This window comes from Primulina tabacum, chromosome 3 (assembly GCF_025594145.1).
Source record: "Primulina tabacum isolate GXHZ01 chromosome 3, ASM2559414v2, whole genome shotgun sequence".
In the NCBI taxonomy this organism is placed as follows: Eukaryota; Viridiplantae; Streptophyta; class Magnoliopsida; order Lamiales; family Gesneriaceae; genus Primulina; species Primulina tabacum.
In genome coordinates, this window is record NC_134552.1 from 7,173,380 (window position 1) to 7,186,687 (window position 13,308).

The 13,308-nt window shown below is 37.0% G+C and overlaps 1 protein-coding gene and 1 pseudogene across 3 annotated transcripts; both read right to left on the reverse strand.

Moving 5' to 3' along the window:
* Nucleotides 1–549: 549 nt before the first annotated feature.
* On the reverse strand, nt 550–8,632 carry LOC142539740 (uncharacterized). 3 transcript variants are annotated; one of them, XM_075645411.1, is made up of 15 exons: nt 8,071–8,632; nt 7,876–7,944; nt 7,629–7,736; nt 7,231–7,299; nt 6,963–7,121; nt 6,590–6,625; nt 5,605–5,711; nt 5,441–5,512; nt 4,720–4,771; nt 3,651–4,258; nt 2,907–3,116; nt 2,679–2,799; nt 2,017–2,118; nt 1,353–1,456; nt 550–998 (listed from the first exon to the last, which is right to left on the reverse strand). In XM_075645411.1, exons 1-13 carry the CDS (start codon nt 8,467–8,469, stop codon nt 2,044–2,046), a joined length of 2,085 nt encoding a protein of 694 aa, XP_075501526.1. In that variant the 5' UTR covers nt 8,470–8,632; the 3' UTR covers nt 550–998; nt 1,353–1,456; nt 2,017–2,043. The 3 variants fall into 3 exon arrangements, with proteins under 3 accessions (XP_075501526.1, XP_075501528.1, XP_075501527.1); XM_075645413.1 differs by having other exon boundaries at nt 2,001–2,118; XM_075645412.1 differs by having other exon boundaries at nt 1,998–2,118.
* A 714-nt stretch (nt 8,633–9,346) lies between these two features.
* On the reverse strand, nt 9,347–12,514 carry LOC142539741 (vicilin-like seed storage protein At4g36700; annotated as a pseudogene).
* Nucleotides 12,515–13,308: the final 794 nt, after the last annotated feature.

A 13,308-nucleotide genomic window follows, 5' to 3' on the forward strand; every position in this document is an offset into this window, starting at 1 on the left:
TGTGACAACAACTCTACAATTCAGTTGTTCAAAAATTCTGTTTTCCATGGACGAAGCAAGCACATTAAAGTAAGATTTCATTTTCTCAAGGACTTGGTAAATGATGGAGCTGTGAAACTGAGTTTTTGTAGCTCTGAAGAGCAGATTACTGACATAATGACAAAGCCTCTCAGTTTGGAGAAATTTGTGAAGCTTCGTGGGATGCTTGGAGTAATTAATGTAGCTGAAGTTTAAGCTCAATGCAGATGCATTAGCTTAAGGGAGGGAATGATGATCAAAGTTAGTTATTATTCATGTTCTTAATAAGCCTATTCATATAGGTGTCATATTTTTTAGGATTAGTTGCAACTTGCCATGAAATGTGGCTTTTCTGTTTTTCCTCTGTACATGGCTATAAATGCCTTATGTCCTTTTTTCAGAAATAAGACTTCTTCATTCTCTTCCATTTCACGTGTTATTTCGCTTTAGCATCAATATAAACTTCCTATGAAACTCGGTCAAGAAATTGGCAAGAAAGATTGACAGTACAAAAGGTAGATATATCACATGTTTCCACGATATTTCTCAAATATTTGATATCTAAATCTTAATCTCTAACCAAAATTTCATGAATTCTTCAAACTTAGTATGTGAACTTTAACAAGGTAAAATATTGAAGAAATCCTATCAATTTACATTTATCCTACCAAAAATGACCGAAGAACTTATACACAATAAACCTAACATTCCAACTCATGCAAAAGTACATTTTGACAGTAATATTTATCATTAGGCCACGTAAGAGAATCTGCATTGTACGTTGAACATCATGGTTCATATTGAAGCAGCATCAGGGAGGCCTGAAGTATCTAGATTTCCAAATGCACGTCAAAGTTCAAATTTAATTGGTGAAAGAAAACTTATCGTAAGACCGTTCTTTCACTCTGAACATTATAACTTCGAATGAAATTATCAAGCTGTGAAACAGTTGGCATGGAAGTGTTAGAACAGGGCCGCACCTGCAGAACAATTTGGTTACTATGGTTTAAAAATGCAAGTGGTGAATAAAATTGGCTGGTGGAAGTAAGAAAAACTTTGGCGGGTACAGCAAATGCCCTTGATTTTCAATTTTTACTGAAATGCAATCGCTGAAACAGAATTTGGGGGTGGGGGTGCGGGTGTTGGTTATATCTAGGTCCTGTCATGATAGCTAGAGTTTAGGTGATGTCGAAATTAAATAAACCATGTCAATGGAGACAACAAAAAAAACCAACGCTGAGAGCTTTCTGGTTATGATCAATGAAAATCTGGGACAACGATTCATATTCTAGTCCTAGTGTAAATATTGCAAACTTGCCTCAGGGACAAGGTACCTTGATTGACAATGCTCTCAATTAACTCTAATTAGTTTGGATGAACTGAGCCATCAATCACCAAGCCAGAAAGTATTATTCTTGCTAGCATCAGGTGGGACATCCTACACAGGAAACCGTTATATCAGCCAGTAGTCAAAGATGCTATAAAACAATAAGGGGCTGCATAAGTGCTGCTACTAGAAAAGCACAACGATGATTGTGAGGAAGAAACAAAGGGTGAGAATCAAACTCAAAAAACAAGCATAGAAACTAACGATCTACATGTTCAAGCCATCAAGTGTAACCTCCAACAACAGAACCAAGGCTTGACTGATCCAATTAGCATCTAATAAAAATCAAGAGAAGTTTTTTCATGCGGGTGGTCCATGATGAAAGTTATCAACTAAATCAATTTCCAATTCCAGGTTTTTCGATAAGCAGTTGGAATGATACCAATAGCAAATGCTTTATGAGAACAAGTTGCATCCCATCCTTGTTCAAGTAAAAACTTGATTAAGTAAAACTAAACTCAGTCAAATAGTCTAAATCGACATCCACAGCTTCGGTGCAATTAGGAACTCAATTAAACGGCCAAAACAACAATCTTCCTATTTTATAGAAATTAAACAGTGATCTCTTAAATGAGTATCTCGGAAAGCGTACTACATCTATCCGCACATACTGGAGTATGAATATGCCAGCATAAACATCAATGTATTGGGTTTCTGTCACCACTCCTCAGTACCCAAGCAGAAGCTTGAGATATACACAATTCCTGCAAGACCTGTACATCAAACCCAGAAACAAATGACAAATATTAAATCGAACAATAACACTTGGAGGAATTGAGAAAACACAGAAGCCTTGAGCCCTCTGAATGTCAGCAGTTGGCAGGTAAGAAATGTGCTTAGAAAGTTGAGTTAGCTAAAAAAGCTTCAGCATTTTGCCATATGCAAGATACAAGACATTTCCTTCTTTTCCTTTTCAGTTTTGAAAAAGTTGTAAAGGATGACAATGAAGGAAACTTCACAAATAAAGAAACTCCAAAACAGAGTTCAAAAGTTGCCATCAAATATAAGGAGCCAAACAATTTTTATCTCTTCCCTTGACATATGCAAGCTATGTCCTTGTTAACATCAGCATAAAATACCCAAAAAACAACAACAACAAAGCTCTCTTTGCACACTTTTGTAACTCAAACATAAAATAAACCTAGTCCCATTGCCAGTGAAAAAGTTTGACATAAAGAGCAGCGGAGAGGAGAGTATAATCTTAAACCTGAATATACAATCATCATTGCCATTATCTCACAATCATCAATTATATTACACATTTTGTACCGACCTTATTATATTCGGTGGTAGTTATATCCCTCTTAAGTTCCATCTTGGCAGCCTCAATTATAGGAGCCTTTTTAAGCTTTGCATTTGGTCCTTCAGCAACAAAAAGATCAATGACAATTTTCCTACAAAGGCAATAATCACACATTAATTGATGACAAACAAGAGATGTTTTTTTAATAAAAGCAAGTTGAATGTTCTTTAACAGAAAAGGGTAGTATCCAAATGGAACCTGAATGGGTCATACTGTGGATGATCTGGTGATGATTTCGGAACGCAAATGCCATGAATATTAACGGCTACTTGATTAACGATTGCCTGAAGCTCAGTCGGAAAAGAATCGATACTGTTCGCTGCAGCTACAGCCTCTTTAGCAAATCCCGTCGAGCGTGCAGACTCAGACACTGCCATGTCCCGTAAACGTTGGCTAATTTGTTGAAAACTGTCATAATATAGCATATATGCATGTAGTTTAGCCAAAATAAAATTAAAATCCCTCAGGAAAACCTTCTTCCTACATTAAGGTAAAGCAGATAAGCTCAAGAGTCAGGTTAACTCAATAAAAGTAAGCAAGAGCTAAATAGACTTGATTTGAGAATCTAGTCCACCAACATTTCTCCCAGTGCTCAGTGAAGTAAATAATAATGAAGCCTACATATAAGCCCTCAGTCTGAGAACAAACAAATTAGTGTCTCAAATTCCACTCAATTTGCTCCACCAGCTCTACTGTCAACATCATTCTCATTCAAATGTCCATTATAGAAGGCAGACGGCAGAGAAGAAAAAATATATCGACTCAAAGCACATATTATGTCAGAAATTGTTGCACTTCAATCACTTTTATCCATCTAGTTATAAATAAATTAGCATCTGTATCAAACAGGTAACAAGATGTTACTATCTAGAAGATGGCATTTACAATCACAAGTATAATTAACATCTTGAGAGAAATAACTCATATAACAGAGCAACTCACCCGCAAACTTTGACACTTTTAAAAAGTTTTTGAAGGGCTTTTGCAATAGCCTCTCGAGCTTCTTCGGACATTTGGATCTTTGAGTTTGTTCCAATCAGAGTCCTCGTACCGACTATATCGGAACTTTTCGCGATCGAATTGTCTGTGGTGTTAGACTTTGAAGAAGCCGTCATAGCAGGTCCAGTTTTTCCTCCAAAAAGAAGACCGTTGATTTTAGTCTCTAAGCAATCCCACTCTTCTTGTTGTTTTTTTACAACAGAGGAATTAAGTTTGATGAAACTAAAATCTGGGAGCTCTTTCAGTTTCCAGTCACTGAAGGCAGGTCTCTCCACAGACAACACTTTCAGGACATCTTTCATTGCTTTAGCAAGTTGAGGTCGTCGAGGCAATTGAGAGCTGTTAATGAGGGGATTCTTGGTAAATAAAAGAAGAACATAATCCCTGGCTAAAACTTCTATTCCTTGATCGGTTCCATACACCAAATAACTTTTAGGAACCCAAAGTCCCTGAACTAATCGGGCATATTCCTGCAAGACTCCAAAAATTTCTTCGACGGATTCATCCAAAGCTAGGTACTTCAAAGCGTCAAATCGATGAATTGGAGGGCCCTGTTCCAGCAATTCACAAATCAATTGGAAGAAATATTTAAACGTCACCAGACGTCCCACAAATACCAGAGCTAAAAGAAGACCTGAAGGAAGATAGATTCAAGGAAATGGTGGGTGATGATGAAGACAAACAAGACCTGGAGTGCGCCAATAAAAAATGAAGCGCCGGAGAGAGGAAGAAGAACATAAATCTAAAAGTGAAAGGATATCACCATTCGCCAAATTGTCTAAATCATCCGTTCTCAGAACAGATGCAACCAACTCAGTGTAATGCTTCATTTGCAGGGGAAAAAAAGGTTTTTTTTATAACAAAAATAAATAAATAACTGTCCACCTAATTCACGGAAAGCAAAGCAAAGTGGGTATGAAAAGATAGGAGACATAAACACTTGATAAAGACAATAAAATCACCGAAAATTTTTAGCAAGACAGAACTTCAAACACGAAAAGCAGTAACAGACCTCAAGAAGCCAAGTTTTAAACCGTTCTTTTAGCGGTAGAGTCAGTAACAGCCTGAAACACCATCCAGAAATAAGTTGACCATCAATATCCCAACACAATGAACCACGTAGCAGCGAATAATACTTGGAAAAAACACAAAAACAAATAAGAGTTTGTGCAACACGGGAAATGCTAAAAATTAAAAACTTGGGAAAAATTATATATGCGACTATTTCTATGGCTGCATTCTGATAATGGAGTAGAGCAAAAAATAGGAAATGACTCCAAAGAAGGGCAAGGGATTATATCTGAAGATGTGCTTCAATCAATAAGGATTAAGGTGATTTATGATAATACATATCAACATCAGTGAAAATGGAAAGAAAACATGCAACGTCAAAGCAACACATCTAGGGAGCTCATCAGTAAGAGAGGACAAATATTATTAATATTATCACAAAGTAAAGATCCGTCCCTCCATTTATAAAGATAATCTACCGAGCTTAGAAAAGTTGCCTGAGACATTTCAAATAATGTCCATACCAACTTAACATTACATTTCGTATTTACTAAAATAAAGCTACGACAGAGAGTCCAAAACAGATATACAAGGGAGGATTTTACTATTCTTTGAGCACAATAAGAGATTAGAACACAATTTTGGATTCTCTCGGCAGTAAAAGCAAAGAAAACAAAACGATGTATCTTTCATTCAAAAGCTAAGGCAGTATGATTGGATACCTTCTTGGAGGACCACTGATCTGGACATTGTCATTACATGTGCCAGGATACAAGCTATTCAGATAATCATACCTTCAAATTGAACAAAGAAAAATAGATATATGTGAAAACATACATACGATGAACAATGTGGGAACAAGTAGTAGCAGCATTCAAAAACATACGAGCTCATGGAAAAATGAATAGGTGATCCTTCCTGAGCCACCATTTTTTGCGAGTATCTTGATGCCATGTCGCTTCTTGCACTATGGTATGTCATAGGAATCCAATCCTCAAAAATAGCAAAAGATTACGGAACACTTGAAATCCAATTAAAAGAAATGGTAATCAACTCTACAGAATTAAATCTTGGCAAAGAGAAATTTATTAATCACATAAATGGGGAGAAAATAGCATTGAAAAAGTGGCATCTCCGTCACTCCATGCAACACGAAAATACAGGTTATGTAATGTCTGCAAACCATTGGACTTCTTCCACTTCACTTTGAAGCAGAAATTGACAGCAAGATACTAAAATGTTAAAGACTCTATAATCCATGCTGAATACACCTTCAGAGCCCATCCATCAAATTCATGGTTCATCATGCAAAATCCTAGCGCATTCTTTCTTTCATCTTATGTGCAATAGCTTCACCAGTAAGTTGCAAAAAGCTCTATGAAATTAATTTCCCTGGCTCGTTAGTATAGACAAAAGTTCTTTATAGCAACTCGAGCAATTTAAAGCCTACTGAATAGATAATATTGTGACTATTCAAACAGTATTTATAAACATGATCCTTAAGAAAGTAGATAGACTGCCACAACCAAGGGCATTTTTTGGTATCTATTAGAAGGATGACTCCTTGACAGAAACCCTACACAAAAGGCCAATAACCTTCTTCCACAAAACGAAAAAACTGCAAATGCATTTTGACCTCAACATTCAGTAATATCATATATAAGAGCACAATTTGCAGCCGTTTATTTGTTAATGTTAAATTGAAGTTCCTTGTTTTTGCATAGTAACACACTGCTATTGACAGCACATAACCCTCAAAATAATAAAACACAATAAATTAAAAATAATATATTAGATTTCAGATGCTACACTATTAGGGGTAAAATTAATATATGGTAGTAAGAGAATCAGGAGAGCCAAGGTGTGCATACTTCTCCAATATCCTTTTCCTGCCCTGATGGTTTGATCTGCAAGGAAGTAGGGTCTTGATGTAAAAATTGAATCTTCCAAAGATGTAACAAATAAATGCCTAACACAAAACATTGGAACAGAAATTGCTTCGACGTCCACTTAACTTAAGAGACAGGCATTTGTTATACACATATTTTTTATGCCCATGTACCCACCTGTTTAAGATGGCTTTATATTCCAGTCCTAGTTGATAATCAAGAGATGGTGCATGCTAAGATATTGTCATAACTAACTCAGCCACTTGTTTAGCATGCCTAGACATGTCAACTAAGTAAAAAGAGGTGTAATAAAGAAATGTCATATTAGTTGAAGACAGTAGATGAGTCAACTAACCAATTGTTTTGATGCAATCGAAAGTTTTTCCTGCTTGATCTCTTCTGCCTTCACAGAATCTTCCACACTGGTAACAACCTTCCTTTTGGATTCCCTAGAATCAAGATGCTCCATGGAAGGTCGAAGTTGTACAACTGCGTGGATAGGGTTCAAGTGTAACTGCATGACAAACAACAGATTGTGATTGTCCAGCTAAGGTTTTAGCATCAGCAGCCCACCCGCATTCAAAATGAGCAACAGAAAGATTCTATGAGATACGAAAGCATGCCTTGTTTCCAGTTAGAACCCCAACAGCATAACCACTTGCCTGAGGTGGCTTCCATGATGAAGCAAGAGTCTATAAAAGGAACAAAAAAAATAGAGAATACAAAGTTTACTCCCTAAAAGAAAAATGAGCTGCTAAAAATGTGGAAGTAGAAGAAAGTCTGTATCAATGTTCATTAACACAAGAACAATACCGACATCATGTTAGATTATGACTGTCATTGATTCTATTAAATTAAAACTGATCCCACAACGCCTTCTTACTAGAATTTAAACATAAATTCGAGAGTTAATAGAAGTCATGCACCAAACCTTTATAGAAACAAGTATAGTGCATTTACCTTATCTCATTAACTAACTGAAACATTTATCGTACAAATAGAAGAGTCATAAAAAGCAAACCTGTTTTTTCATCAAATCTCTAGAATCAGCATTTCTATCATAATTCTTGGATTCAAAATCGATAGCCAAATCAACCTCTACTTCGTTACTTGCAGGTTTCACCCTCACCTGAAAAATCAACACCAAGTCTCACAATATGTAGAGTTCTCAACTTAGCCTAAGACATATTTTCTTTTAGCACAAAACAGTTGCCAGATCAAACTTGTTAATAAAATGCTTCACCAGCAAATGGAAAATATGAATATACCTCTTCACATCTTTCTTCCATTTCATATGGCCGCCACATTGGTCTGAGCGGGTATTGCAACACAAACAACTGAATAGCAAAAGAGAAAAACAAAACCAAGTAAAAATGTTCCACTATCTCGTGCTCCATGATCGTTCATTTAATCAACTCACAAAATTCCTACAAAAAGATTTAAAATTAAACACTCATTAATACCCGAGTATTAGGATCCAGAGAAGAAGTTAGATAGACATCAATTTCTCGAACAACTTCGTCCTCTGCTTCCCCTTCTTCCGTTTCCATTAAATCTTCATTCTCTTCTTTTTTCATTCCGTTTTCAACTATCCCCCCACACTTCAAGTCAATGTCCATCTCAGCATCATTCGCAAATTCGGGTTTAATACCAGGTTCCTCCTTTTTGGGCAAGGGAATGGAATCCGATTCCTTTCCCATCAGTTCAGCAGAGTCAAATGAAGATGCTGGCGGGTGTTGAGATGGCTCGGTTTTGACCCTCGGCTTGAATTTTGAGTTCTTGGGATTGAAGCGTGTGGATCGAACGGGGACCTGCGTGGGGCCGTCCAACAGCTCGTCCAGGTCCAAATCAAGGTCCGCCATCTATTCTTCCCCGATTCTGAAGCGGAATCAAATATCGAAGAACACAACAGTTTACTTCTTTCTCTCTGAAAATTCACGGGTAGGTTTAGGGTTTCAAACAAATAATTGAAACCGATTCTACATGGGCTAAACACAGCATTTAAGTACCCAAACAGAGACAAAAACAATGCACAGCTCCGATAAAATTAGTAGCTCAAGTTTCTTAAATCAATACACCAAATTTGTTAATCTTGTATTCAAAATTCATCTAATAAATGATACACAAATTTATTTTTGAAATATATTTATTTATTATTTAATATTTTGATAAAAAAAATAATATATGATTTTAAAATAATTTTTTTTATAATTTTTTCAATTTCATACTCAAAAATATAAAATATAACGTAACGACAGAATATTGTTATCCTCTTTTGAATAGTATTATTTCAACAAAATTATTTTTGATATAATATTTAAAACTTAAAATATTCATTATATTATTATATTAATAATTTTAAATAAGTATTAAATACTAATATCCACTGATTTTAATCATTGATTATATAAAAAAAAACATTCCGTACATATCCGAAATGAAATACTAGTCAAGGGCAAGTATGAAATTGAAGTTTTTACACGTGGGAATGGTTGCCATATCAGCTCATTTGAAACTATGTGCAACCACTTATATCTTGAATGTTGATTTAATTTTGCAACAAAGAGGCAGTGAATCTCAGTTTCTTTTCGATGATTTTGGCCTTATCAGAAGAAAATTTTGAAATCAAATTATTCACACCCATCATTCAAGTGCTCAATAAGCTCTGATGCACACACACAGCTTGTCTTCTTGCAGCGTTCCACCTGGGAACGAAGGCATTGATCATTTTCTAAGATATCTCGTGCAATTTTCTTATTTTTGGTAAATTTATATGTGAACGAGCCAGAATACTAGAACTTAAGAAGTTTTTGTACAACACTTGAGCATCGAGACTTCTAAACCAAATGCGAAACTGTTCAGACACCACTCACATGCAAAAAGGAAATGTCGAGAAGATCATGGCTTCAAAAGAGGCATTCATGAAATACAATTTACTTCAAAACACAGAAAAAATCTATCTGAAACTCTCTTTTTCCCTACTGGTATTAATGCCCATCTTTTACCATTCCAACCTAAACTTGTATGCTTGTTCTCTGTCGCCTCCTCCCCCATGGTGACTTTCTGCTTCTTCCGCCTCCTCCCATCGTCGTTCCTCTTCAGCTGCCCGTTCTTCCTCACTCTTGTGCTCCTCCTTTCCTAGCTTCTTCTTCTTGTCTTGCCTTTTCTTTTTCCTCTCTTTTCTCTGCTTCTTTCCTCGCTCTCTCCATTTCCCTTCTTTCTTCCTCCTCCCGCTCCCGACGAGATTCCTCCTCCTCTCTTCCCTTTTCCTCTTCTTCTTTCTTTCTCGCTTTCTCTTCCTCCCTCTTAGCTTCCTTCTCTTCTCGTGCTCTTGCTTCTGCTTCCTCCTCTTCCCTTCGTCTCCTTTCCTCTTCTTGCCTTTTCGATTCTTCCTCTTCTTGCCTCCGTGCTTCCTCTTCCCTTCTTCTCCGTTCCTCCTCCTCCCGTTCTCGCCACTCTCGCTCTGCTTCCTCTCTCTTAGCTTCTTCCTCTTCTTTCCTTTGTGCTTCCTCTTCCCTCTGTCTCCTTTCCTCCTCTTCTTCTTGTCTTTCTCGCTCTGCTTCCTCCCTCTGTCTCTCTTCTTCTTCTCGCCTTTTCCTTTCTTCTTCCTCCCTCTTAGCTTCCTCTTCTTCCCTCTTTCTTGCTTCCTCTTCCCGTCTTTTCTCTTTTTCTTCCTCCTCTTCTTCTTCGCGCCTTTTCCTTTCTTCTTCCTCCCTTTTAGCTTCCTCTTCTTCCCTCTTTCTTGCTTCCTCCCTCTTTCTTGCTTCCTCTTCCCGTCTTTTCTCTTCTTCTTCCTCCTCTTCTTCTTCGCGCCTTTTCCTTTCTTCTTCCTCCCTTTTAGCTTCCTCTTCTTCCCTCTTTCTTGCTTCCTCTTCCCGTCTTTTCTCCTCTTCTTCCCTCTTTCGAGCCTCCTCCTCTTCCCTCTTTCGAGCCTCCTCCTCTTCCCTCTGTCTAGCCTCCTCTCGTTCTTTCTCCATCTCCTCCTCCAGCACCCTCAACTCCTCCTCCGCACACGAGGTACAACCTACTATCACAGAGTCTCTTTGTGGAGCCAAGAGCTGATCCAATGTGGCCTTAGTCACATTGAAGGAAATAGACACAACCTCTCTATCCAAGGTTTTGAGCACAGAAGCCTGCCCTGCAAAAAACTGAGGATGGTTCCTCTTTGCCGAATTACTAAATCCTGCAAAAACAAATGTATCATTCTCGAAAGCCATCTGAGCCATCAGATGCAACCTAGGAACCGCAAAGACATCCCCTTCCTCAACCTTAAACCGCACATTTTCGCACCCTGTTTCATTTGCGGTGCTTGAACACACAATCCGCACTATTCCCCGCCCTTGCCAGACGATCCCAATTTCATTAGCCACGGGGTTCCAATGCGGCCCCATCATTGATCCCTTCAAAGAATTTTTTTTTTATCAAAAAAGAGTCAAAATTAGCTACAATACCAAGCCCATACCGTTAAAACCATCTGGTTCTCGTAACTTACTCGGGTCAAGTTCACCATGTATAAACCAATGTTGATCTCCTTCAATGCAGATAACTTTTTCCCGGTTGCGGTTGTGCTCCACCCATGGTCATTCTCGAAATCTTTCTTGTCCTCGAGAAGGTTGAATAATTTCGCTTTCTCCCTCTTCTTTTTGTTAACTTGGATGATATTATGCCCTCTGCTTCTCACAATGCCACTAATCAATCGAACTTCCATCTCCAATGCCTTCCTAGCTCTTGGAATTCCATGAACAATGGCAGGTGGCTTCGCTCCGTTCAACAGTTCATCCATCAGTTCTTCAGTAACCTTAAAAAATTAAAATCACCAGTTTGAATCCCATAACATGAGCTCGAAATCGTAAATTTCAGAACCCACGCACAAAAACTAAAAACGATGACGGAAAATAACAAAGTGGATAGAAGGAAATTATAACCTTAAATGCCGCCTGCAAAACTTTCTTGTCAAAACCTAGAACCATGTCTCGGATACCAGAGTAAGGCCCAGTTGTTGATTCCTACGAAAATCACAAATATAATTTTTTAAAAAAAATAAAGACTGATTATGAGTAATGAGAATTGAATAAAAACTTAAAATGTGAATCAAAATACTCGAGGTTCATCGTTTGAATCCGCAAAAATGGCATGAATCCTGAGTTTTTGTCTCTCGTCTTCGGTTTCCAAGTTGCTCTGTATGAAGAAAACAGTTCCAGCCTGCAATCTGTAGACATCTCCTGGCCTCAAATCTATGTCCTTCGAATCATTTTCCTCCGCCCAGCTCAACTTTCCACTCCCTGCAGTTAATATTTTAGGATGAAACAAAAAATAAAAACGTAAGACTGGTCAACTGGCTAGAACAAAACAGTAAACGTAACTTATCACCTAGAAAATTTGTATACATTCGAAGAACAAAACAGTAAATCAAATTTGAAAAACGGAATATACAAGATCTGTGTATTTCAGGTAAACCAGTTTTATGCAACACGTGATTTTATGCAATGGATCATAAAAAATGGTCAATTAATGGCCATATTAACATAGCGAGCAAGACATAGTACCTGTTTGGACATAGAATACCATATGCTCATGCAGAAACACTGGGAGAAACAGAGAATTGGGCTCCAGAGTGAAGAAATGAACAAGATAAGTGGCCCCCACTGTCTTTATCGCCCATTCGAACCGCCGAGATCTCTCCATATTCACTGGAAACAAGAGCTTTCCTATCTTCCCTTTTCACCAAAAACCCCGAAGCCAAAATATCTCCGTTCTCTTCTTCTGCGCACACCACAGTACTGAAACCTGAAAACATAGGCAGAATCACACAGCAATGAACTAAGAGCAGTACGGGTAGCAAGTTGAAAACGGAGTTCAATTTCTTCGCCATTTTCTGATCTTGCTCATAAACGTACGTACTTGGGAGAAATTGGGAGTGAAATTTTATAGTAGCCGTGGAAAAGGATAGGAGTGAAGTGTCAGTGCGGGGTACGTGGCATTTGCATGGAGTGAAAATGCGACACGAGTAGTGCTGGAGCTGCATGCATGGGATTTCGTGTATATATATATATATATATGCATGGGATTTCGTGTGTGTATATTATATATATATACAGTAAACTGTCGTAACGTATATGTTAGTGTGATCTAAAAAAAATAAAAAGAAATATTCTTTTTTAAAAATAAAAATTACATTAAAGCTAAAAGTTATCCACTTCAAAATTAAAATGAGAAGATAATCGAGATCGAAAAAGGACCTGTAAAGTATGAAATTAATTAGTTAAATGTTATTTTTATAGTTATGAAAAAACTTCCAACACATAAAAATATTTAGTACAAGGAGTTTAATTTTAAGCAATTATTAATAATATAAATATGTCTAAGTTTTGGTAAAAAAATTTATTTAATTCTTGAGCTTCAAATATTAAAGTTTAGGTATATATACTATAGATCACTTTTTCTTTTTACATTTTTTATATTTTTATTATGATTGAATCATTAAGTAATTTTTTTACGTGAACACAATAACTTACAAATTACACTAATTACGTAAAACATATTGAACGAGCCTAAAACCCTACGTGAGATACTTAGATCGAAAAAATGTTAGTCATGAATCGAACTCATAACAATTAATAAAACACAAACATAATCAACTCGTGCGGATGAGTTGCCTGATTAATGAAATGTGAATCATGTTTTTTTTAAAAAAAAAAACC